The following is a 24,118-nucleotide window of genomic DNA, read 5'->3' as shown; positions in this document are numbered from 1 at the left end:
TGTCGCCCGCCCAATCGGAGTCGGTGAAACCAACCAATGCAAAGTCCGTGTCCCTTGGGTACCATAGTCCGAAGTGTGGGGTATCAACTAAATATCGAAAGATCCTCTTGACCGCCACAAGGTGGCTTTCCTTCGGATTTGCTTGAAACCGTGCACACATACCAACGCTCAACATGATATCCGGGCGAGAGGCACAAAGGTAGAGAAGAAAACCTATCATCGAACGGTAGAGCTTGGTATCCACCGCCTTGCCGCCTTCGTCAAGAGTGAGTTGACACTTGAGTTGCATCGGAGTTCCGATCCCCTTGGCGTCCTTCATATCAAGGCACTTGAGCATATCTTGGAGGTACTTTGCTTGATTGATGAAGGTGCCTTGTCGCATTTGCTTGATCTCGAACCCAAGAAAGTACTTGAGTTCACCCATCATCGACATCTCAAACCTATTTGTCATCAACATAGCAAACTCATCGTTGAATTTTGTGTTAGTAGAGCCAAATATGATGTCATCTACATAGAGTTGGCATACGAAAAGCTCCCCATTGACCTTCTTAGTAAAAAGAGTGGGATCGATTTTGCCCACTTGGAAACCACGGTCTTCAAGCAACTCCTTGAGATGCTCATACCAAGCTCTAGGAGCTTGTTTGAGACCATATAGGGCCTTTTTGAGCTTGAAGACATGGTCCGGAAAATGGGGATCCTCGAACCCCGGGGGTTGCTTCACATACACTTCCTCATGTAGAGGACCATTAAGAAAAGCACTCTTAACATCCATTTGTTGTAACTTAAAGCCATGTGAGGCAAAGGCCAAAAGGATACGGATGGACTCGAGCCTTGCAACGGGTGCAAAGGTTTCACCAAAGTCCACGCCTTCGACTTGAGAATAGCCTTGTGCCACCAATCTTGCTTTGTTGCGGATGACCGTGCCACTTTCATCTTGCTTGTTCTTGAAGATCCACTTGGTGCCGATAACATTGCGGCAATGATCGGGTCGCTTCATGTGAGTCCATACATCAATCCTCTTGAAGTTGTTGAGTTCCTCTTGCATTGCATTCAACCAATCAGGATCTTGGAGAGCATCATCAACTTTGAGTGGTTCCACCCTAGAGACAAAGGCATGGTGCGCACAAAAGTTTGCAAGTTGCCTCCGAGTGGTGACATTTCTCTTTATATCACCAATGATGTTTTGCAAGGAATGAGACTTGAGACGCAAGTGTCTTGTAGTAGGATCTTCACGGCGAGTGTCGGCTTGAGGAGATGGTTCTTGAGAGTCCTCTTGGCCTTCATCACGGTTTAGGTCCTCGCCTTGACCTCCATTGTTGTTGAAAGAGGCAACCTTGTCATGAGATCCGGATGGCTTGGGGAATAGGGAGTATCATTGTCCATGAAGATTATCCCCGAACCACTCGGAGAAGAACTTGAAGCTTGACCTTGGTCACTTGATGTTGGGTGTTGAGGTAGACGAGCTTGCGGAGTATGTTGTTCTTGAGCTTGTTGAGGTGAACTTGGACTTGATTGTTGTTGTAGATGTCGAGGTTGATCTTGAGTTTGAGGTTGAACTTGAGGTTGTTGTAGAGGTTGGCTTGCATACGTTAGATCAACGGAAGAAGCTTGGCCTTGTGGTGTAGCTGGCTCCACTTGGGTGGAACTTGGTCATTCCCCGGTACTCATAGAAGGTAGCGTTTGAGGTAGGCGAATGCCCACACCCATCCTTCCTATGGTATCCGGGGGAATTGCATCTCCTTTCTCACAAGAAGCACTTCGCTCCTCCAAAGATCTATCATCTTCATCGAATGTCACATCACAAGATTCTACAACACGTCCACTTGACTTGTTGAAGACTCTATAGGCGTGAGAATCCGTAGCATAGCCAACGAAAATTCCTTCTTGAGCTCTTGAATCAAACTTGGATAGGCGTGTGTCCTTGATAAGTATGTAGCATTTGCATCCGAAGACCTTGAAGTATGACACATTAGGCTTGTTGCCGGTGAGGATCTCATATGGTGTCTTCTCAAGACCTTTGCGGAAGTAGAGGCGATTAGTAGCATGGCAAGCGGTAGAGATAGCTTCCGCCCAAAAATTGTAGTTGCACTTGTATTCCATCATCATGGTTCGAGCGGCTTCGATCAAGGTTTGATTCTTCCTTTCGGCGACCCCATTTTGTTGGGGAGTATATGGCGTGGAGTATTGGTGTTTGATTCCTTCCTCGCCGAGAAAGTCATCCAATGTGTAGTTCTTGAACTCCGTTCCATTGTCACTCCTTATTGCGAGAATCTTGTTGTCGTACTTGCGTTGAACTTGGTTGGCAAACTCCATCATGGTCCGTTGAGTCTCACTCTTGTACTTGAAGAAGAATACCCAACAATAGCGTGAATAGTCATCAACGATGACGAGGCAATACTTCTTTCCTCCAAGACTTTCATGAGATGGTGGATGATGTCTACGCCCCCTCCTTTTCCTGTAGACAGTGTTGGGCCTCCAAGAGCAGAGGTTTGTAGAACAGCAGCAAGTTTCCCTTAAGTGGATCACCCAAGGTTTATCGAACTCAGTGTCGGCCCCCGAAGTTAGATACGCATCACGGAACTAGTACCCCCCGTGAATACGTATCCGTGTCGGAGCACCAAGCTGTTGACCCTAGGAGTAGGAATACGGACGCGGAACTAGTGCCCCCGGCGTACACGCATCCAGGCCTAGGTGTCTCGCCTTCCTGTGCACTCGATATGAAACACGCACGGTGCACAGGTTACAAGGGCATAGCATCACAGATGATATCACAACATTAACTCTACGACACAAAAGAGTTAAATAAGTATATAGCAAAGCTCATAGAGCAAGATAGCAAATGACACTCAGAGGACACATGTCCCAACAATACATCAATACATCATGCGGAAGCGAATACACGTCTGAGTACAGACAAGATGCAAATGGGACTAAGAGTCCATAAGTAAAGCAGTCGAATCCATATCCAGCAAGCCCCAGGCTGCTGCCTTAGGAGCGTCCTCTCTACTCGACGTAGTTGTCCTCAGCGTAGTCCACAAAGTAGTGTCCAGGTGGATACTCATAACCTGTCGTACCTGCAAACATCGGGCCAACGGTTGCCGGAAAAAGAGAGGAAAAGCGAGGGTGAGTACCAAGGCGCGTACCCAGCGAGACTTAGAATATTGGCTGCGCTCGCCGGCTATATGGTGGGTTTAGCGGCAGCAAAGCTTGCGCTACAACCTATAGAGACACTCTCAACTTTCCGTCTGCAAGATATAGATAAGAGAGCGTGCATATAACAGTTCTAAAACTCTACAAACATAACTCAGCCGATGCATTCCCCCTTCTACATGCTACAGGAAGAAGATGCAAAAGCACTCACACGGTGTACAGTTTTAACCAGTTTTTATTATAGTTCTCCTAATTACTACGCAAGTTAATTAGCAGGTAAAGGGTGAAAGTTGTCTATGATCAAGCAACACTTCTCCAAGTCGTCCATAACCGCGGACACGGCTTTTCGAAAAGATTGTAACCCTGCAGGGGTGCACTACTGGTCTCATACGCTCGATCAACCCTACTGGATCAAAGCAGAGTATCACGACACTACCTCTCCCTTCACCACAGACCAAGTCCAAGAGCCACCTAACTAAGTTAAACCCGTTACGGAGTTCGGACGAGTCTCCGAGGCGGACCTAGCTGTTTGCGACCACGGCTTCGGAGGGTCAAAACACACACAGGGGCGAATGACCCGCTTCAGCATGCGATAAACGCTCGTACCGCAACCTATACGTGCATACCAGAAGCAAGGGATACAAGGCACCCAAGGGCTTCCCAAAGTAAATAAGTAACATGCTGGCATGCACGCGATAAAAGAGTAAACACACCAAATACTAATTGTGGCACTTGGACAATGGAAGCAGTTCAGGAATTGGTCGAGGAGGCCCCACCGAACCCCACGTATGGTTAGTGCGCTCGGTCTTGGATCGGATAACAAGAACTCGGGATCCTAAGATATTAGTGGACACAAGTGAGCCGTGTTCAAAACGAAAAATCAGCTGACCCACCGATGCCTCTACTTAACAATTTTATTATTAGCATGAATAAGTAAGGTGTGATCTTATCGAACAGATATAACCATAAGCATGTATCTCGGAACCCCCCAACAAATATAACCCAACTAGATAACGATGACGACAACGATAATAGTAGCAATGTAATAACGGTACTAAGTAAGCCTACGACTCGCATGGCTGACCCTGTAACCAAACAACAGTTGTAGGACATATGTATGGGTCTATGGCTTGCAATAGGTGACATGCGATAGGATACGTGACAAGAACGGCACACCAGGATAGCAGTAAGGTAAAGAGGCAAAAGCGAGAAAAATAGGTAGCGGGGAAAAGTGCTCGCTCGTCAAGTCGAAGAAGAGAAACCGGCACGATCCTCCTCGGGGTAGTAGTCGTACTCCTCGCCGTACTCCTCGGTACCGGCGTCTAACGAGAAAAACCAAACACACATACAAGAGAGAGTACATAATCAATACAAGAAATGAAATGCGACAATATGATGCATGGCATGTGATATGCAAGAGGGACCATGCTTAGCAAAATTAAGTGGGACAATCTGCTAGACAAGATAGTTAATAATTGCCCGCACATATTATTTAGTTATCGTGGAATTAACCATTTGGCAAAGATAGAAAGGCATATGATGCATGGAAAGTTCATGTTTGGATTCATCTCGGAAAAACGATTGATTTTGTTGTAAAGTTCATAGTCATCGGAGATACAATTCACAAAATATGATTGATGCAAATTTTAAGTTTTAAAACCTGTTTTTATTTACTTGGTCAAAATTATTTATTCAAGAATAATCTGGTACCAGGATAGGATGTGAAATGATTCAAATCCCTGTCACTACACAGTTCTTAACAGATTTGAAGTTTGGATTTTTAAAAGTATTAGACAACCAGGGAACCAGTATAGCAAAACAAAAGAGATGGTTTGTTAAAGAAAGAGAGGCATCCAGGTTTGTTACTGGGACCTCACTGATCGCTCAAGTGAACTGACCAACTGAGCTAGATACGTCCTGGTTAAACTACATGCTACCGGAAGCAAAAGAAGTCATATGCAGCTACAGAAACTGGAGACAGGATACTGAAGTGATACGCGAAACAGTGCTCTGAAACTGAAAAAGAACCAGAGACGGAACAAGACGCTACAGCTAATTGAGACCAGATGGAGTTTGATCTCCAGCTTCCAGACAATCGCACAAGTGCTACAGCTAGCTAGGATAGATATCATTCTGGAATAACCAGGGTAACAGCTGGGAAGTGCTAACGAAAAGCTAACTGAAAAATAAACAGCAGCTAACTGAATCTGATTTCAGAACTGCACAGAAATAAAAAGGGCACCTTGCGCGCCGGTGACAGACAACAATTCGAGCCTCACCTTCGTGCAGATTTAACCGGCTAGCAGCTGGACCAGTAGATGATTGAAGAGAGGGGCTTGGTCCTTTGAAGGAAACAGGGAAACTCGACCAAGATCGACGGCTGCTGCGCCTCTGGTGGCACAACGACGAGCTGCAGCGGCGAGCAACAGAATCGGACGCGGACGACGGCGTCAGCGCGAGAAATCGAAAGAGATGAACGGGAGAACGACAGGGAACTTAGGCGGAGCTCACCACGTCGAGGGAGAGGTTGGGGAGGATGGAGACGACGGCGGGGCGAGACGGAGGTCGTTGGCGTACACGGCGGCGCTCCAGGTACGTCTTGGTGGCGGCAGCGTCCTCGAGCAGCTCCGGCTCCGGTTCAGCGAGGAGGAAGAGGGCACCACGGCGGCTCCATCCCCGCGCTCGGCGCAGCGAGCAGCGGCGAACAACGACGGCAAGGACGGCGATCTCCGGCAGGATTTCTTAGCGGTTTTGTCTGATGAAACTGAAGACTTTCTCCCGAAGTCCCTCTCTGATTTTTGTGGAGAAGCAGAAAGGAGCAGAGGGGCGGCGCAGAGGAAGAAGTCTAGGGTTTGTGGCTTGATTTGGAGGAAGGGGAGAAGGATAGAGGAGCTGGGCAGGTGACCGTGAGAAGAAAGATTAGGAGATGCTCACGGCGCTGGTTTTCTGACGGAAAGAAGAGAGAAGAACAGGAGCTGACTTGTACAGCTGGACTGGGCGTCCAGGTAGAAATAGAAAAAGGCCTAGTCTCCTTTCTTTTCCATTTTATTTAAGTTCTTTTCTGATTTTTAGTCAAACCAAAACCAAAACCATTTTGAATTAGGATAAGAGGAAGATTTGTAAATAATTTTAATTCACTGTTGGTTTGGGTTAACCCAAGCAAAGTATTTCATTAAACCAAAAAGTTGATTATTTTGTTGAATAATTATAAAATAAGAGATTAAGGAGAGGGTATAATATTAACCCATATTTACTAGAGGTTTTGGCATGACCTTTTTAAAAAGTGGTCAAGTATTAGGAATAGGATAGGTAGGCTTGAAGGTTGGAACATCTCAAGTGAGATAGAGGTAAAACAAGGAGAGAGAAAACAACACGTCAAAAAGAAATGCAAAATAAAACCAAATGCAATTTTATAAGAACCAAAAGTGACATGATGAGATGCATGAATGCAATATGATGCACAAACTTGCAAAACTAAAAGGGTAGCTCACTTGGGATGTTACAACTCGCCCCCCCTTGAAGGAATCGCGCCCCGAGATTCCTAAGGAGATGTGAAGAGAGCGGGATACTCGGATCTAAGAAGATCTTCGCGTTCCCAAGTTGCTTCTTTCTCAGAATGATTAGACCAAAGGACCTTGAGAAACTTGACAGAACTGTTCCTCGTCTTCCTTTCGGCTTCATCAAGAATGCGAACAGGATGCTCACGATAGGAAAGATCCTCTTGAAGGTCAATAGACTCGTGATCAACTGCACGGCCTGGATCTTTGAAACATTGCTTGAGCTGTGACACGTGGAACACATCGTGCACTTTGGAGAGATTTGGTGGAAGCTCTAGCATGTAGGAAACTTCACCACGCCTTGCAAGAACCTTGAAAGGACCGATGTATCTTGGAGCCAACTTGCCCTTGATACCGAAGCGATGTGTACCCCTCATGGGAGTCACACGGAGGTAAGCCAGATCATCAGGCTTATAGACCATATCACGGTGCTTTCTATCATAATAGCTTTTCTGTCGAGACTGAGCTATCTTCAGATTGTCACGAATGATTCTGACTTGTTCTTCAGCTTCTTTCACAATGTCAGGACCAAAGAGTTTTCTTTCACCGGGACCTGACCAGTTTAGAGGAGTTCTGCACTTGCGACCATATTGAACTTCAAATGGTGCCATGCCAAGACTGGATTGATAGCTGTTGTTGTAGGAGAACTCAAGCATATGGAAGACATTCTTCCCATTTCATGCCGAAGGAGATCACACAAGCACGAAGCATATCTTCAAGGATTTGATTTACCCTTTCAACTTGTCCACTAGTTTGAGGGTGATAAGCCGTCTCGAATCGTAAGAGTTGTTCCCATAGCTTTTCGAAAGCTTGCCCAAAATCTAGAAGTGAAGATGCTTCCACGATCGAGCTTATTTCCAAGGGAACACCATGAAGAGAGACAATTCTAGTGGTGTAGAGCTCAGCCTAACCGACTAGCGGAGATTGTCTCTTTGACGAGATGGAAGTGAGCAACCTTAGAGAGGCGGTCAATCACAACGAAGATTGCATCATTGCCCTTGCGGGACTTTGGAAGGCCAGTGATGAAGTCCATCTCGACTTTATCCCATTTCCACTCCGGAACTTTCAAGGGTTGGAGAACACCGGCCGGTCTTTTACATTCAGCTTTGACTCGGCGGCAAACATCACATTCGGAGACATACTTTGCTATCTCACGCTTCATTCTTGTCCACCAGAATGTTGACCTTAGATCGTGATACATTTTGTTGCTTCCAGGATGGATAGACAAGGGAGTCTCATGAGCTTCTTTCATTATCAACGCTCTTAAGCTTTCGACTTTAGGAACGACCATGCGCCCTTCAAAGAGCACAGTGCCTTGATCATCAAGAGAGAAAGCCTTGTACTTTGATTGATGCATATTCTCCTTGATTTTCTCGATTAAGGCATCACCCAACTGTGCCTTTCTTATCTTTTCTTCAAGAGTAGGCTCAACTACCAAGGTTGCAACAAAGCCTTGGGGAACGATTTGAAGATTCAACTTCGGAATTCTTCATGAAGAAGAGGTTGTGCTTCTTTCACCATGAGATTATTGCAATACTCCTTGCGACTCAGCCGCATCGGCCATCACATTTGCTTTGCCGGGAGTGTAGGAGATAGACAAGTCAAAGTCTTTGATGGTCTCCATCCATCTCGTTTGACGCATGTTCAAATTGGGTTGAGTGAAGATGTATTTGAGGCTTTTGTGGTCGGTGAAGATTTCACAACGGTTGCCCAACAAGTAGGGACGCCAAGTTGTCAAAGCATGTATAACCGCTGCAAGCTCGAGATCATGAGTGGGATAGTTCAACTCATGCTTGCGCAACTGGCGAGAAGTATACGCCACAACTTGATGTTCTTGCATGAGAACTGCACCCAATCCTTGAAGAGAGGCATCACAGAATATCTGGAAGGGCTTGGAAGTATCTGGAGCAACAAGAACTGGAGTTGAAGTGAGTTTACGTTTCGGGAGTTCAAAGCTTTCTTGACACATCGGAGTCCAAAGGAACTTCTTGTCTTTCTTCGGAAGATCCGTGAGAGGCTTGGCAATTTTGGAGAAGTTCTCAACAAAGCGGCGGCAATAACTAGCCAAACCGAGGAAGCTTCTCACTTGCTTGACATTCTTCGGAGGAAGCCATTCAACAATTGCCTTGATCTGTTTCGAGGATTGACGGCTATGCCTTTTGCGAAATGACATGCCCAAGATAGACGACTTCTGGAAGCCAAAACTCGCACTTGGAGAACTTGGCATAAAGGCGATGCTCGCGGAGCTTGGTGAGGACGAGGTGAAGATGCTCTTCATGTTCTTCATTAGACTTGGAATAGACAAGAATATCATCAAGATAGACCACCACAAACTTGTCAAGATACTCCATGAAGGCCGAGTTCATGAGGCGAGAGAACGTTCGTTGGAGCATTAGTGAGGCCAAAGGACATGACTGTGTACTCATACAAGCCATAGCGAGTGGTGAAAGCTGTTTTTGGAATATCCTCCTTGCGGATTTTTATTTGGTGATAGCCGCTTCTCAAGTCCATCTTAGAGAACACAGTAGCACCCGCAAGTTGGTCGAAAAGATCAATGATGCGAGTGACAAGGGATTAACTTATCAATGCCTATAGATTGTAGGCTAGGGTTTAGTTAGAAGTAGAGGGCAAGTAGATCTCGAAGGTTTCAGCCGAAAAGTACTCGACGAACATGAAATCTAGGGTTTACAGACAATGATTCGATGATCTCTTCGTCCCTCGACTCCCCCTTTATATAGGAGGTGGAGCCGAGGGTTTCGTTTTGTACAAGTTACAGAGTCCGGGACGGTTTCTAACTCATCCCGCCAGATTACAAATAACACTTCCTATTACAACTCTATCTTTTCCTTAAATACATCTTGGGTTTCCGAATCTTCTTATTCTTCGGGTAGTGGGCCTTCAATAAACCCCGGGTACTATATTTGGCAGGCCCATTTGGGATGCCTATGTCGAGTAGCCCCGAGATTTTGCTTGAATCATAGAGTCAAGGAAAATCTCCACTTGTTTATTTTTATTCAAAAGCTCTAACTTTTATACTTCTTCTCATAAAATTCTATATTGTACAGGGATATTGGTAGTTGGGGCTAGTTCATCCGACGGATCGAGTACTAGTTAAGCTGCGCTAGTGGCAATCCGCAAAAACCTACTTCAAAATCACGTCCCTGGACATGATCTCGGGATACTGGTGTAAACTTCGACGAGTGCCGCTTAAGGTCTTACCATTCTGTCGAGTCCCGGTTAAATTTATCGAGTACCTAACGCGTCCGTTAGGATTTTTCTTCGTATCCGTTGATACGGATAAAAGTAGCAGAGCGCAGTCTTCGGCGATGCCACGCCCAGCGAGAATAGATCCGGGGTCTTACCTTCGCAAATTTGCGGCATTCGGAAATTGATCGCAACTTTGGCGTTACGAGAATATATTGTCGAGTGCTTTTCCGGCTGTTGGAATGGCACATTTTATCGAGTCAAATATGACTTATACTGCTCTCTCGATGGGAGTATATGTAGAGTTAATTATAACTCGAAATATACTCTCTTGTCGTTCTATTTTTCCTTTGTTAATTTCATCGGGCATGCGAACAGCGTTCCCGATGGGAGTAGCCCCCGAGGCTACAGCCAAGAACTTGTGCTTGGTTGTAGGCTCAACATTTTAGTCCACCTTGTCGCTATATTGCCATTATCTTCCGATATTCTTTCCCTTCTTCTTTCTTTTTTTTTTTTTTTTTTTTTATCTATCGGGTGCGCGAACAGCGCTCCCGATGGGAGTAGCCCCCGAGGCTACGGCCAAGAACTTGTGCTTGGTTGTAGGCTCCCACAATTTCTATTTTTGCCATAATCGAAACTTTACTTTTTCGAAGTAGCCCCCGAGCATTTGGGCAAAAACTTGTTCTTGACCAAAGGCTCCCGAAGTATGCAAATCACTCATCATGTCGCCATTTTCTTTTTATTTTACTTGTCGACATATTTTCCCTTGGCAAATTTTTCTTCAACTCTATCAATGGCCGAGTTTTTCTCGCCTTGTGGGTCCATCGTTTCCACCACGTTGACACGTCGTGTAAGTGGGGGACACACGTCCTCCGCTTTTACGGCGCACGTACGGTAACGCCTATCTCGGTAAAAATACTTTTTTGCCCTTGTAACCGAGAAGATCGATTCTCACCACACGATTTCCTCATCCAACGGCTTCTGCGACCCTCAATTCTTATATAAACCTGTCTTCAACCTCCGTTCATCCCCTTGCTTGCGCCGCTCACCTGTTCCTCTTCGCAAAACTTTCCACTGCGCCCAACTCTCTACGATTTCCCGCGCTTGCATACATTGCTACTGTCCATTGCCGTTGATGCCACCGCGCGCGCGCCGACTCGCCACGGCACTCCGGAATCCGCGATGGCTGCTGAAGATCTTGAGTGGGAGAGATCTAAAATCTCCAATCAAGACGTCAATCGATGAAAAGGCTTGGCCTTATGAAGAAGGAAGACGCCATCCGCTTTCCCGACGAAGAAAGCTACCCCAACCCTCCAATGGAGTATCGGGTTAGTTTTGTTGATCATCTCATCCGTGGCCTCTCTCCCCCAATCCATGATTTCCTCCGCGGTCTTCTCTTTGTTTACGGGATTCGGTTGCACCAGCCGACTCCCAACTCGATCCTTCATATTTCTATTTTTATCACTCTTTGTGAATGCTTCCTTGGAGTCGCTCCCAATTGGGCTCTTTGGAAGCGCATTTTCTGCCTTCGCCGCAATGGCGCGCACAACGCCACCTACAACATAGGTGGCGTAGTTATCTGTGTCCGAACCGATGTCGATTATTTTGACGTCAAATTTCCCGACTCCGTCCAAGGATGGCGCAAGAGGTGGCTCTATATACACGAAGAAAGCGCCAATTCCGTGGAACACAACATAGTTCCCTTCGACGGAAACGCGAAAATTCAACGCCGCCACTCCTGGGACGCCGAAGTTTCCGAAGAAGAGAAGAAGGCGACAGAAGCTCTCATGTCTCGTATTCATCAGCTCCAAAATACTCGAGGCAAAGAGTTATCTGGTGTCCAAATCACAGCCTATTTTCTTAGAATTAGAGTGCAGCCTCTTCAGGCTCGCAAAAATCCCCTTTGGACATATTCTGGTGCCAATGACGCCAATAGGCTCTCCGGAGATCTTTCTGTAAAGGACTTGGAGAAGCTTATTCGAAGAATTACCTCGCTGAGTAAGAAGGATCCTATTCCTTCCTCCTGTCGCGTGGCACCCTACAACTCCACCAATCCTCTTCCCGAGGTATTTTGTCTTCTCGAATTTTTATCTTGTTCCGAATTTTTCCTGCATCTCATTGTATTAATATCTCGCTATTTTTCCCTTTGTCGCTATTTTTTTATAGGATCACCCTACTATGGCTTCCCTTCCTCCTCTTCCTGAGGATGGAGAAGTCGAAGAAATGGGTATAGTTGCCGAAGATGCTCAAGGCTCTTACGTTCTCGAAAGTGAAGTCGCGGGTTCTCACAAATCTGCGGCTTCTCATGAGAAAGAGGCTGAGTACGAGGCCGGTGAATCGGCCGAATCCCTTCCTCCTGCTTGTTTCTCCAAAGAACAAGAGGAAAAGGACTGAAGCCGAGGATTCGGCATTTCTAAGGTTGAAGAAGTTGTTCCTTCTCATCCGAAGGCAGACTTATGATCCTTATGTTGAGTCCCTCATCGGCTCGTAAGTCAACTTTATCTCTCCTCCCCTTTTTTATGTGCTCGAAAGATTTAACTTGTCTTGCTTTTTGTACTTGTCGATTTTTATTCACTAGTGATGAGGAAGAAGAAGTACCGATTCGCGACGTAGCTCCTCGGACCGGCACGTCACGTGCTTGTGCTTGTTTCAGACACGTTAGTTGAAGGAGATGAAACATCGCCTCCCCAACAAAACGTCGTCACCACTACTCCACCATCGAGCCCCCTTGTCCCTTCGCCAAAAAGGGCAAGGGTTGAAATGATCGTTGAGCCTCCTCCTCCACCGAGCAGCTATTCGCCGCAGCTCTTGGATGATGTAAGTTTATCGAGATCCATCTTTCCTCTTTTTTGCTTTTGTGGAACCTTACTTTTTGTAATGCCGAAGTTTTTCCCCTTCTTTTCTTCTTCTTTGACAGCCTATGATCAAGGATCTTATCCGCATCGGGTCCCAATTTATTGGATACCGCGAGTATGCCGACGAGCCGAAGGTAACGACTTTTATACTTGCTTTTTTTCCCTGGTTTTTTACTCATGCTGCCTGTCGCTATTTTTGATCTTTCTTTTCCACATCTCAACAGAAAAACTTGCGGAGGCTAACCAACGTGCCGAGTCACTTGCTCGAAAACTCGAGCAAAGTGAGACGGCTCGTAAGAAGGCTGAGCTTGCCGCTAGCGAAGCTAGAGCTGAAGGCGATGATGCTAAAGCAAAGGCCGCTAGTGTCGAAGAATTGCAGCAAAGGCTCAAAGATGCTGAATCTGCTTTACACGAGCAGAAATCTGCACAGGCTGCACGTGAGCAAGGGGTCATCAAGCGCTTGAAGTCGCAATGTCGACGTACGCTGAGTAATATCCTTAATTTCTTCTATTTTGTTGCATTTCCTGTGTCTTGGTTTTCGACTAATATGTTGTCTCATGTGTCAGCCCAAACAGGCCAAGATTACGATCTGGAGAATCCCGTCAATGACCCTCTCCTTGACGCACTTTCTCTTTTGGAGCTCCATGGACGCGAAATTCGTGAAGGCGTGGCCAATGCTAGTGGGGCTTTGTCGGTGTTGTTCCCCTACTTCTTCCCGAAGAAAGAGGAACCTTCGACTTTCCTTGACCTTGCCAAGCTTTTCAATACATCGAGAAGATCTTGGGCTGAAGATGCGCCATGAGAATATGAAGGTGGGCACGTTGAAAATACTGTTGCTCACGGTTGCGACGGTCGACGGACTCTCGGCTGGACGAAGGTTGGCGACACCGATCAGATAGAGCGATCGAGGTGGAAGTCAACGATGAAGGCGGCCAAGCCCAATACGAAGAAAATCTTGGCGTATCTCGGGATTAAGCCAACTTCGACTCCCAGCTCCTCGAGGCCGGAGGTCTAGTGGCATGCCTCCTTGTTTCCTTTTCCGTTTCTTTTGGTCTTGTCGCCATTTTAGCTTTGGCGACAATTACTCACTTAATCTTCCTGGAGAACTTTCTTTTGTAATACCCATGTAAATATTCTAGCAAGTAAATGAAATTTTCCTTCGTGCTTTTCATTGATCCTGGGCCTTTCTTTTCCAGTTAATATTTGATAACTACTCGACTCCTCCTTGCTCTGCCGCTGCTTCACCTGCATCTTCCTTCTCGAAGAAAATATTAGTCGACCCTAGTCTCCTCAAGAGTTCATCAAGCGGGCATTTGTCGGAAGATTTACAAGAACTTCGACAACAACTTCAATCTATGAAGAAACAAACTTTGGCCATGATGGAGCAATCTCGAAAAGCCTCTGAAGGAGAAAAACTTGCTCTTCATCAAGCCGAAGAAGTCTGTAGGCTGCTAGGGATCTTCTGTCATCTTGGAAGCAAAAGGAGCCACAACCGAGAAAATAGTATGCTTGAGCTGATGCTAGAGGCTAGCACGGATATGCTAGGTACGTTTTTGCCTTCTTTTGATGCCTCTTCTTTATCTTGCTTGTGCCTTTCTTCCAATTTCTTGCCCTGTTGCTTTTAACGAGGCTCGGTTCTTGATTACTGCGCCGAAGATCGGAGGGTAAATGAGAGAACAAATCTTCTTGTTAACCTCTCCCTTAATCATGGGTGTTTGTTCGGGCCACTCCTGAACGAACCCAACAAATTGTTAGGTTCCAAGATCGTGCGTGCCAGGTGCGCGATTTTCTCGGCTTTTGCACGTCGACATTAACCCTTGTCTATAGGAATCTGTTTCCGCGAAACGAGGTTCGAAAACTCTTCCCGAATTATTGGAGGTATTCGAGAGATGCTCCTCGCATCCATAACTTTGTGCGGGCTCAACTCATCTGCTTGGAGCGAGGTTTGCCATGATTATGATAAACATTTGTTACCCAAAGTTGGACCTGACGAAGATTGTTGCTGGTTGCACGGCCAAGAAAACGCGTCGAAAGAATGATATTGACTCAATCGATGCCATGGTAGCTCCCGTGGCCGAGTCGATGATAGATGAACTTCTTCGGATGGACTCGAATTCTTTACCAAAGGTTCTTATGCTGAACACGAAACAACCAGGGGTTTATCGGTAGATACTATCTTGGGATTTCATTGACTTGTATCATGTTAGAAATCTTGTAGCTCATATTTCCGAAGGAACTCGTTGTATGTTGCTGAGGTCCTTTATGTTGTTGAAGCCCCCGAGCCTGAAGATTGCACTATTTTTCCTTCCTTGAAATCTATTTTTCCTGAATAAGACATATTTGTTTGTCCTTTCGGCAGATTGCCCGTTTTTGAGTATCGTTGATGTCGAAGTTCTATATTTGCATGGCGAGGTTTTTAAACCAAGGCACTTATGTTTTTTGATGTGTGTACTATATTTATGATTCTTGTCTCCCGATTTTTTTATATTTGGCGAGGTATTAATGTACCAAGGCGAAATATTTTAGTGAATCTATATTGTATGTATTTTGGGGCTTGAGCGTTTGAGCCCCCGAGCGTGTCGAAAAATAAGAAGTATATCTTCACTATCTTTATTATATTGTAGCACCACGAGCCCGCCTCATTAAAAACCTTTCCGGCCCCACTCGGTGCCCCGAAAAAGGAAAAGAGTGCGTACGAAAACTCGTGGGCGTTTCGGTACATTGAAGTTTTACAAGGACTATATTTCGACTCTAGGCGTAGAACCGCCTAAGTTGCGCCACGTTCCGGGGGTTTGGCTCCTCCACCCCTGTCTTCTTGTCCTTTATCTCGTATGCTCCTCCTCCGATTACTTCAGTGACGATGTAAGGGCCAAGCCATGGTGATTCGAGTTTTTCATGACTTTTTTGCGTGAGCCGAAGAACTAAGTCCCCCACTTGAAAAGACCTTGGCCGCAAACGTCGACTGTGGTAATTCTTCAAGTCCTGTTGATATTTGGTTACGCGAGATAGTACTTCGTCTCGAGCTTCGTCGAGTGCGTCTACATCGTCTTCCAATGCTTGTCTTTGAAGCTTCTTCATCATATCTTGTGACTCTAGGGGAGTCGTGCTCTATTTCTATTGGAAGTACTTGCCTCCGCGCCATGGACCGAGAAAAAACGGGGTTTCTTGTGTCGCCGTATTTGGTGTTGTTCGGATGCTCCACGAGCACACTTGGTAATTCTTCGGGCCGGGTATGTCGAGCTTTTTCTAAAGGTCCCAACGGACGTTTCTTGATGCCATTGCGGATTATGCCATTGGCTTTCTCAACTTGCCCATTGGTTTGAGGATGTGCAAGCGACGCAAAGTTCAGCTTGATACCCACCTCTTTGCAATAGTCTTTGAATTCATTGGATGTGAAGTTGCTGCCGTTGTACGTGACGATGCTTTGTGGGGCACTCCAAACCTGAAGACGAGGCCTTGTATGAATTTTACTGCGGATGCTCCGTCTGGTGAATTTATTGGCTTCGCTTCTATCCACTTTGTAAATTTGTCGACAGCTACTAGCATGTACTCCTTTCCTCCTGGCCATGATTTGTGTAACTTGCCCACCATATCGAGTCCCCATTGTGCAAAGGGCCACGACAAAGGTATTGGTGCTAGTTCTGCTGCTGGAGAATGAGGTTTTGCGGCAAACCTTTGACACGCGTCGCAAGTTCGTACTATGTCCTTAGCATCCTCAATTGCTGTTAACCAGTAGAATCCTGCCCGAAAGACCTTGGCTGCGATAGCTCGACTACTTGCGTGGTGGCCACATATTCCTTCGTGTACATCCTTTAGAATTATTCTTCCTTCTTCAGGTGTAACGCACCTTTGCAAGACGCCTGAAATACTTCTCTTATATAATTCCCCCTTAACCACTGTGAAAGCTTTGGAGCGTCGAATTACTCGCCTTGCCTCGACTGGATCGTCGGGTATTTCTTTCCTGAGTATATATGATATGTATGGCTGCATCCATGGTATCTGTATTACCATGACCAGGTCTTGCTCTTCTTCTTCTTCTTCTTGCTTTTCCTTGATAGGCCCCGAGGGTTTCTTGTCCTTCTTTTTTGACTTTGTCGACTCAGTAGATCTCTCTGTTATCTCTTCCCAAAATACACCTGGTGGGACTGCAAGGCATTGCGACCCGATGTTTGCCAGAACGTCGGCTTCGTCGTTGCTCAATCTACTAATATGATTTACTTCGCATCCATCGAACAACTTCTCGAGCTCATTGTACACCTCCTTGTATGCCATCATGCTATCGTTGGTTGCGTCACATTGGTTCATAACTTGCTGAGCTACCAAGCTGTGAATCGCCAAAGATTTTTAATCGAGTTGCTCCGCGGTGCTTTCGCCATCTTCATCCCGTGTATGAGAGCCTCATATTCCGCTTCATTGTTAGACGCGTTAGGGAACGTCATCCGAAGGATGTACTTTAACTTGTCGCCTTCGGGTGATATGAGTACTACTCCTGCGCCGGCCCCTTCTAGTCTCTTGGACCCATCAAAGTTCATAGTCCGGGTTCTCGATAAATGCAGGGGTCCTGTATTTTGCAACTCCATCCACTCTGCGATGAAGTCCGGTAGTATTTGCGACTTTATTGCTTTTCTTTTTCATACGTGATGTCCCGAGGAGAAAGTTCTATTCCCCAAAGGGAGACACGACACTGTAGCTCACGGGTTATTCGGTATATTTGACAAAGGAGCTTCATTGACCACTATGATCGGGTGTGCTTGAAAAATAGTGGCGCAATTTTCGTCTTTGTCGTGAACACCCCATATGCTAGCTTTTGGTGCGAGGGTACCTTTGTTTTGAGGGCGACAAGACTTCGCTCACGAAGTATCGCGGTCGTTGTACTCCATGGATTTTCCCTTCTTCTTCTCTTTCGACAACTAACACCGTGCTAACCACTTGGGGTGTGGGCTGCAATATACGGCGGGAGAGGTTCCTTTTCCTTTGGAGCCACCGGGATTGGTGGTGTCGATATTTTTCGCTTCGGATCCTCGAAAGCTCTATCGGCTTCTTCGTTCCACTTGGAACTTATCTCCTTGTTTGATCGGCGCATAAAATGGTAACGCTTTTTCTCCTAACACGGCGACGAATACTGCTCAAAGCTGCGACTCGCCCGGTTAGATCTGTTGTATTTCTTTCAACTTCGTTGGCTTCCTCATTGTTACTATGGCTTGTATTTTGTCGGGATTTGCTTCAATCCCTCTTGCTGAAACTAGAAATCCTAGAAGTTCTCTAGTTGGGACGCCAAAAGAACACTTCGTCGGGTTCGGCTTGAGGCGAGAATTTGTTGAGGTTGTCAAAAGTTTCTTTGAGATCCTCGATCGGCGTTGTCCCCTTTTTTGATGTTATGACGACATCATCGATGTATACTTGCACATTTTTCCCGATCCGTGTTGCTAAACACTTACGCATCATCCTCCGATATGTTGCTCCCGCGTTTTTAAGACCAAAGGGCATTGTCTTGTAGCAAAACACGCCGTAAGGTGTAATAAACGCTGTTTTGGCTTCATCATCTTCTTTTAATCTGATACTGGTTATAACCGGAGTATGCATCCAAAAAGGAAAGACGTTCACAACCTGCTAGTGGAGTCGATAATTTGATCGATCCTTGGGAGGGAAAGTGATCCTTAGGGCAATGTTTGTTGAGACACGTGAAGTCGACGCACATGCGAAGGAGCTGTCGTGTTTTTCTTCGGCACCATCATTGGGTTAGCTACCCATGTGGCTTACGTAGATATCTCTCCGATAAAACCAGCTTCCTCTAGTCGATTTATTTCGATAGCATGGATTTGCGGTTTGGTTCGAAAAACGCCGCAAAGGTTGTCCGATTGGTTTTCTTTGTTGGATCCAAATTTAGGTGGTGCTCGGCAAGTTCCACAGGTACTCCTGGCATGTCGGCTGGACACCATGCGAAGATTTTCCGGTTCTCACGGAGGAACTCGACGAGCGCGCTTTCCTATGCGATATCCATGTTGTTTGCAATGGATGTCGTCTTTTTTGGATACGTCGGGTGAATCGCACCTCCTTAGAATTTTTCTCTGTGTTGAAAGTTGATTCTTTGTTTGGCCTTCCAACGTACGGCGATACGTCGTAATCGGTCATGCTTTTCGACGCCGGGTATTCAGCTTGCATCCCGAAGGTTTCGATAACCGATGGAAATCCTTGTCGCATTTATCGGCTAAGGCGAAACTCCCTTTGACCGTGATTGGTCCCTTGGGTCCGAGCAATCTCCACAACGAGTATGTATAGTGTGGTACTGCCATAAATCTAGCATATGCTTTGGTCGTCCCAACAAAGCGTGGTATTGCGATGGAAAATCCACGACTTCAAACTCCGAGTTTCTCGATTCTATAATTTTCTCGGGTTCCAAAGCGAACGTCGAGGTTGATCTTCCCCAATGGGTAACTTGGTTTTTACGGTGTGATGCCGGTGGAACCTTGTGTACTGTTGGCTTCGGGTTTGCTAAGGATATGTTCATTTTCCTCAATGTATCTGCATACATAAGGTTTAAGCTGCTGCCACCATCTATGAATACTCGAGAAACATCAAAACCCGCAATAACCGTCAGCGAGAATAAGTGCTTGGCCGCCTACGGTCGAGGAACTTGCTTGCGGATGATGCTGCTATTGTGAAGCCGATATCTTGCCACGACCAATTAAGGTATTCAAGCTGTTGGTGGAGGCATTTTCTACGCCATATACACCTATCGTGAGATTACTTTTTGAGCTCTATTGGATGGCCTTCCCTTCGAATCATCGACAACTGCTCCGTTGGAGTTAGGATCAACGTAGGGTGGTGGTGCGAGTCTGCCGCTATTCCGAGTTGGTGTCGATTGTCCTCTGTAATCGCGGGAGGTGGCGGTAGATGAACTTCGCTCCTAGGCTCCCGAGGGTTTCTCTGTGCTTGCTCGTGCGTGAGCGTTTTACGCACATCTGAACATTGCTTGGAAATTTCGACAATCTTTCTGCAGGTGTCCTGACTGTCTTTTCCCATTGCTATCGAGGAAAAAATGCATCTGGCACGGTCCATTTAACATTTCTTCGGGAGACACAAAAGGTCGTGGAAACCTTGGCCCATTATTTTGCCTGTTGCGAGAGTCGTCCCTATTATCACTTCGCTGCTCGTTGCTTCTCTGATAATCGTCTCTGTTGCTTCCTCCTGTACTTGCCCGAAATCTGCCGAAATTTGCCCCAGGGCGTCATAAGTTGGATACTCGCAGGAAATCGTCGCCTCGACCGATAACTTCGACCACGGTCTTCTTACGGCGACTGTGTCGTTTATTGTGGACAGCGTCTTCTCCGTCTGCCCATCTATTTGCTATCTCCATCAACGCGGATCTTGTTTTTGGATTGGTCCTTCCCAAATCCTTGACAAAATCTCCACGCCTAATTCCTGCGACAAACGCATCTATTGCTCTCTCGTCAGATATATTTTCTGCCGAGTTTTTTATGATGTTCCACCTTTGGATATATTTTCTCATTGATTCATCTGGCTTTTGTCGACATGCCCTCGGCTCTTCTAACGACGCAGGTTTTTGCACGTGGACCTGAAGTTCTTGACGAATACGTCCTCGAAACTTTCCAGTTGTCGATGGATCCTGGCGGAAGTTTTTTGATCCAAGATCGTGCGGCTCCACTTAAGTGCACTGAATACTTTGCATCGTCTGTTGCTCTAGTTCCTCCGAGTTAGCTTCACCGTCTCGAGGTAATCAATTAACCGGTCCTCCGGATCTTGCAGGCCGTCGAACTTTTTGAAGTGGTCGGGTAACTTGAATCCTGAGGGGACTCGAGTTTTTCGGACTCTTCTCGTGAAGCACGGTAAACCGCACATATCTTCGTCATTAAGCTCCGGGGACTGCCGATGATCCCTTCTGCTTTGCCTTGCTCTATCGACCCTTGCTTGTACTCCTGTGTCTCTTGCTCCACTTGGTCCTTCGGAGCTACCGCCGTTCTTGCCGCGGGTCGTGGACTATTTTGCCTTGCCGCTCCTTCGGGAGGCGTTGCTACGAACTGTTGTCCCCATAGCTCCAACCCCTGCCAATGCCATGTTGTATAATGTTTCCCTTGGATCTCCCGGGGGTGGCACTGGATGCGAGGATATAAGCTTGTGTCGCCATATACCCAGCTTACGGTGTCTTAGGGATAATATTTCCCCTTGTATCTATCGACATAAAAGACATGTCGAGGTTTTGAACCAAGAACTCTCTTTCTGCTTCGGGTATGTGTTGTAACCTTGATCTTCCTCTGTTCCGAGCCTCCCTGTGGCTATCACCCGAAACTCTAGATTGTCCACTTAGATCTGCCCTTCTCCTGCTGGATGCCGAAGCTGCCTCCTTTCTCCTGTTCAACTCAGCTTGCTCTGTTTTTCTATTTCTCGGGCGGTTCGTGCGAGCATATATTGATAAGCTTGCGGTTCTTGAGTCGTAGCCGTTGTCGTCATTGGTTCCGAACCATCTATGGCTTTTGCCGCTCTATCCCGAGCTGCTGTGGAAGTTGGATTCGACGCGTGGTGTGGGCCCGACATATTTAGTGCCCATACCTCTCCTTAGATCCGAGGGATCGACAAAAGGATTTCCCAACTCGTCGAAAGCCTCCGATGTTTCCTCTTGATTTTCGATAGCATAAATCGATGATATTTTGTACTCGGATCTATGTTGGGTTCGGTGACATCATTGTTGAGATTGATGAAGACCTTGCCCATTGTGAGAGACTTGTCGATGAAGTCGTAACCGTCGACATCGCTTGAGCCATCGCTTATATATGAGTCCGCGAGATGACTCAAACGATGCATTGCTTGAAGATCTTGGCGAGTTTCTCTCTTGCTCGATGTCGACGTAACGCGTTGCCGAAGTTTCTTCTTCGATTCGGTTGATGATGCATAGCTTGAAAAATCAGAATCGACCGCCGACGATCCCGACGAAATCGGAATTTCGACACGATACGATCCTTCCTTCTCGACGCGAAAGTGGAACCTTCCGAACGTCATCTCCAAGGGCTCGCCGGATACGCATATGCATCCAAACGGGAGGGTGGGTGAGGAACAAAATCAACAAGACCAGCGAGCGATCTGTTTACCTCGATCCATGGTGTTGCTTCCGGTTGACGATGTCGAAGATCTTGAACGTGCCATCGAGATCGGATCCTTACGCCTCTAATTCCCACAGACGGCGCCAATTGACAAGGGATTAACTTATCAATGCCTATAGATTGTAGGCTAGGGTTTAGTTAGAAGTAGAGGGCAAGTAGATCTCGAAGGTTTCAGCCGAAAAGTACTCGACGAACATGAAATCTAGGGTTTACAGACAATGATTCGATGATCTCTTCGTCCCTCGACTCCCCCTTTATATAGGAGGTGGAGCCGAGGGTTTCGTTTTGTACAAGTTACAGAGTCCGGGACGGTTTCTAACTCATCCCGCCAGATTACAAATAACACTTCCTATTACAACTCTATCTTTTCCTTAAATACATCTTGGGTTTCCGAATCTTCTTATTCTTCGGGTAGTGGGCCTTCAATAAACCCCGGGTACTATATTTGGCAGGCCCATTTGGGATGCCTATGTCAGCGAGGAAGAGGATATTTATTCTTGATCGTCTTCTCATTCAGAGGGCGGTAGTCAACCACCAAGCGATCAGTTTTATCCTTCTTCTTGACAAAGATGGTGGGGCAACCCCACGGGGAAGTGCTAGGCTGAATGAACCCAAGCTTTTCCAACTCATCAAGTTGTTTCTTGAGTTCAGCTAACTCATTTGGACCCATCTTGTAAGGCCTCTTGGAGATAGGAGCTGTACCAGGTTCTAGCTCAATGACAAACTCAACAGCCCTGTCAGGTGGCATTCCTGGAAGCTCATTTGGAAAGACATCGGGGAAGTCACAAACCACCGGAACATCTTCAATTGAAGGTAGAGGATTTGCTTCAATAGAGAACACTTGCACTGTTGAAGAAGTTGGAGAATAGACTATCTGGCCAGAAGGATGAACAAGAGTGACAGACTTTGTGGCACAATCAATCTTTGCCTTGTTAGCTTTCAACCAATTCATGCCAAGGATCACATCAATGCTAGCACTTTTGAGCACTATCAATGAAGCAAGGAACATATAGCTTCCAATGAAAATTTGGTTGCCATGACTTACATTAGAAGATCTCATATTTGCTCCCGGCGAGTGTACCATGAGAGTGTTGGGCAAAGAAACCAATGGCAAACCATGCATTTGAGCAAACTTTTGAGACACGAAAGAATGCGATGCACCAGTATCAAACAGAACTTTAGCAGGAATAGAGTTCACAAGTAAGGTACCAAGCACAACGTCTGATGCCTTCTCAGCTTCCTCTGTGGTGATGTTGTTGACAGTGGCAGATCTAGGCTTATTGTTATAGTTGAAAGCCTTGCCTGTAGAAGGAGCACGCACCATCGTCTGAGTCGAGGAAGGACGAGGTGGTGGTGGTGGAAGTTGCTGCCTCTGAGAACAAGTACGGGAAGTGTGCCCGGGCTGACCACAAGAGTAGCAAGTGACTGAAGAAGAACGAGGAGCAAACTGTCTCTGAGGAGGACCAAAGGCTGGCCTCTGCTGCTGAACAAAACCTCCGTGCTGCTGAGGAGTGAAAGCTGGCCTGTGCTGAAACTGTGCTGGCCTGTGAGCAAACTGAGGGGTGGGTGGGCGGGGAGCAAACCCAGGCGGTCTCGAGTGGAAAGACCGTGGAGCTGGTGGAGCAGTGTCAGGAAACCAAACTCTGCGCTTCTGAGATGGCATAGCTGGTGTCGAAGAAGAGCCACTGTCACGAGAGTGCTTCCTTGACTGCTCAAACTCCTGTCTACCATTCTCAGCCTTGATAGCTGTATCAACAAGCTCATCAAAGTTTTTGCACTTGATCAGGTTGATAGCGAACTTGACTGTAGGGTTGAGGCCTCTACGAAACTTGTCTTGCTTCCTCTCATCGGTGGAGATCTCATCACCTGCATAGCGAGCAAGGTTGGTGAAGGCTCTGCTGTAGGTTTCCACATCCATATCAGCCTGTGTGAGCCTGCGAAACTCCTCACGCATCTTGTCCATGGCACCATCACGAATGTGATGACGCCTGAAAAGTGCCTGGAAGTCATCCCAACCAGTCTCAACATCTGGATCTCTCCTCTCCAGGTAGCTGTCCCACCACGCAGCAGACTCACCTCTCAGGAGGAAGGTCACAAAGGAAACTCGCATGCCGCTGGAGCTACACGCGCAGTGTTGAGGGTGCGGTTCATCTCACGCAGCCAATCATCTGCATCTAGTGGCTTCAGAGGAGTGTCGAAGGTGCGCGGGTTGAGATTAAGGAACTCTCTGATAGTG

At 46.6% G+C, this 24,118-nt stretch overlaps 1 protein-coding gene across 1 annotated transcript; it reads right to left on the bottom strand.

Moving 5' to 3' along the window:
* Window positions 1-2,783: 2,783 nt before the first annotated feature.
* On the bottom strand, window positions 2,784-23,992 carry LOC124690737 (inactive histone-lysine N-methyltransferase 2E-like). Its single transcript, XM_047224084.1, has 3 exons — window positions 23,092-23,992; window positions 4,393-4,472; window positions 2,784-3,077 (listed from the first exon to the last, which is right to left on the bottom strand). The coding sequence occupies exons 1-2, from the start codon at window positions 23,990-23,992 to the stop codon at window positions 4,393-4,395; spliced, it is 981 nt and encodes a 326-aa protein (XP_047080040.1). The 3' UTR covers window positions 2,784-3,077.
* Between the last annotated feature and the right edge of the window lie 126 nt (window positions 23,993-24,118).

The sequence above is a fragment of the Lolium rigidum genome, chromosome 2 (assembly GCF_022539505.1).
Source record: "Lolium rigidum isolate FL_2022 chromosome 2, APGP_CSIRO_Lrig_0.1, whole genome shotgun sequence".
Taxonomy (NCBI): Eukaryota; Viridiplantae; Streptophyta; class Magnoliopsida; order Poales; family Poaceae; genus Lolium; species Lolium rigidum.
Note: the sequence above shows the minus strand (reverse complement) of the source record. Positions and strands in the feature narration are given on the sequence as shown.

Coding starts and splice junctions, on each gene's coding strand:
- LOC124690737 (XM_047224084.1), bottom strand. CDS start 23,992: ATGCGAGTTTCCTTTGTGACCTTCCTCCTGAGAGGTGAGTCTGCTGCG. Junction 4,473..23,091: donor GGCATCAGACGTTGTGCTTG/GTACCTTACTTG, acceptor TTTTCTCGTTAG/ACGCCGGTACCGAGGAGTAC.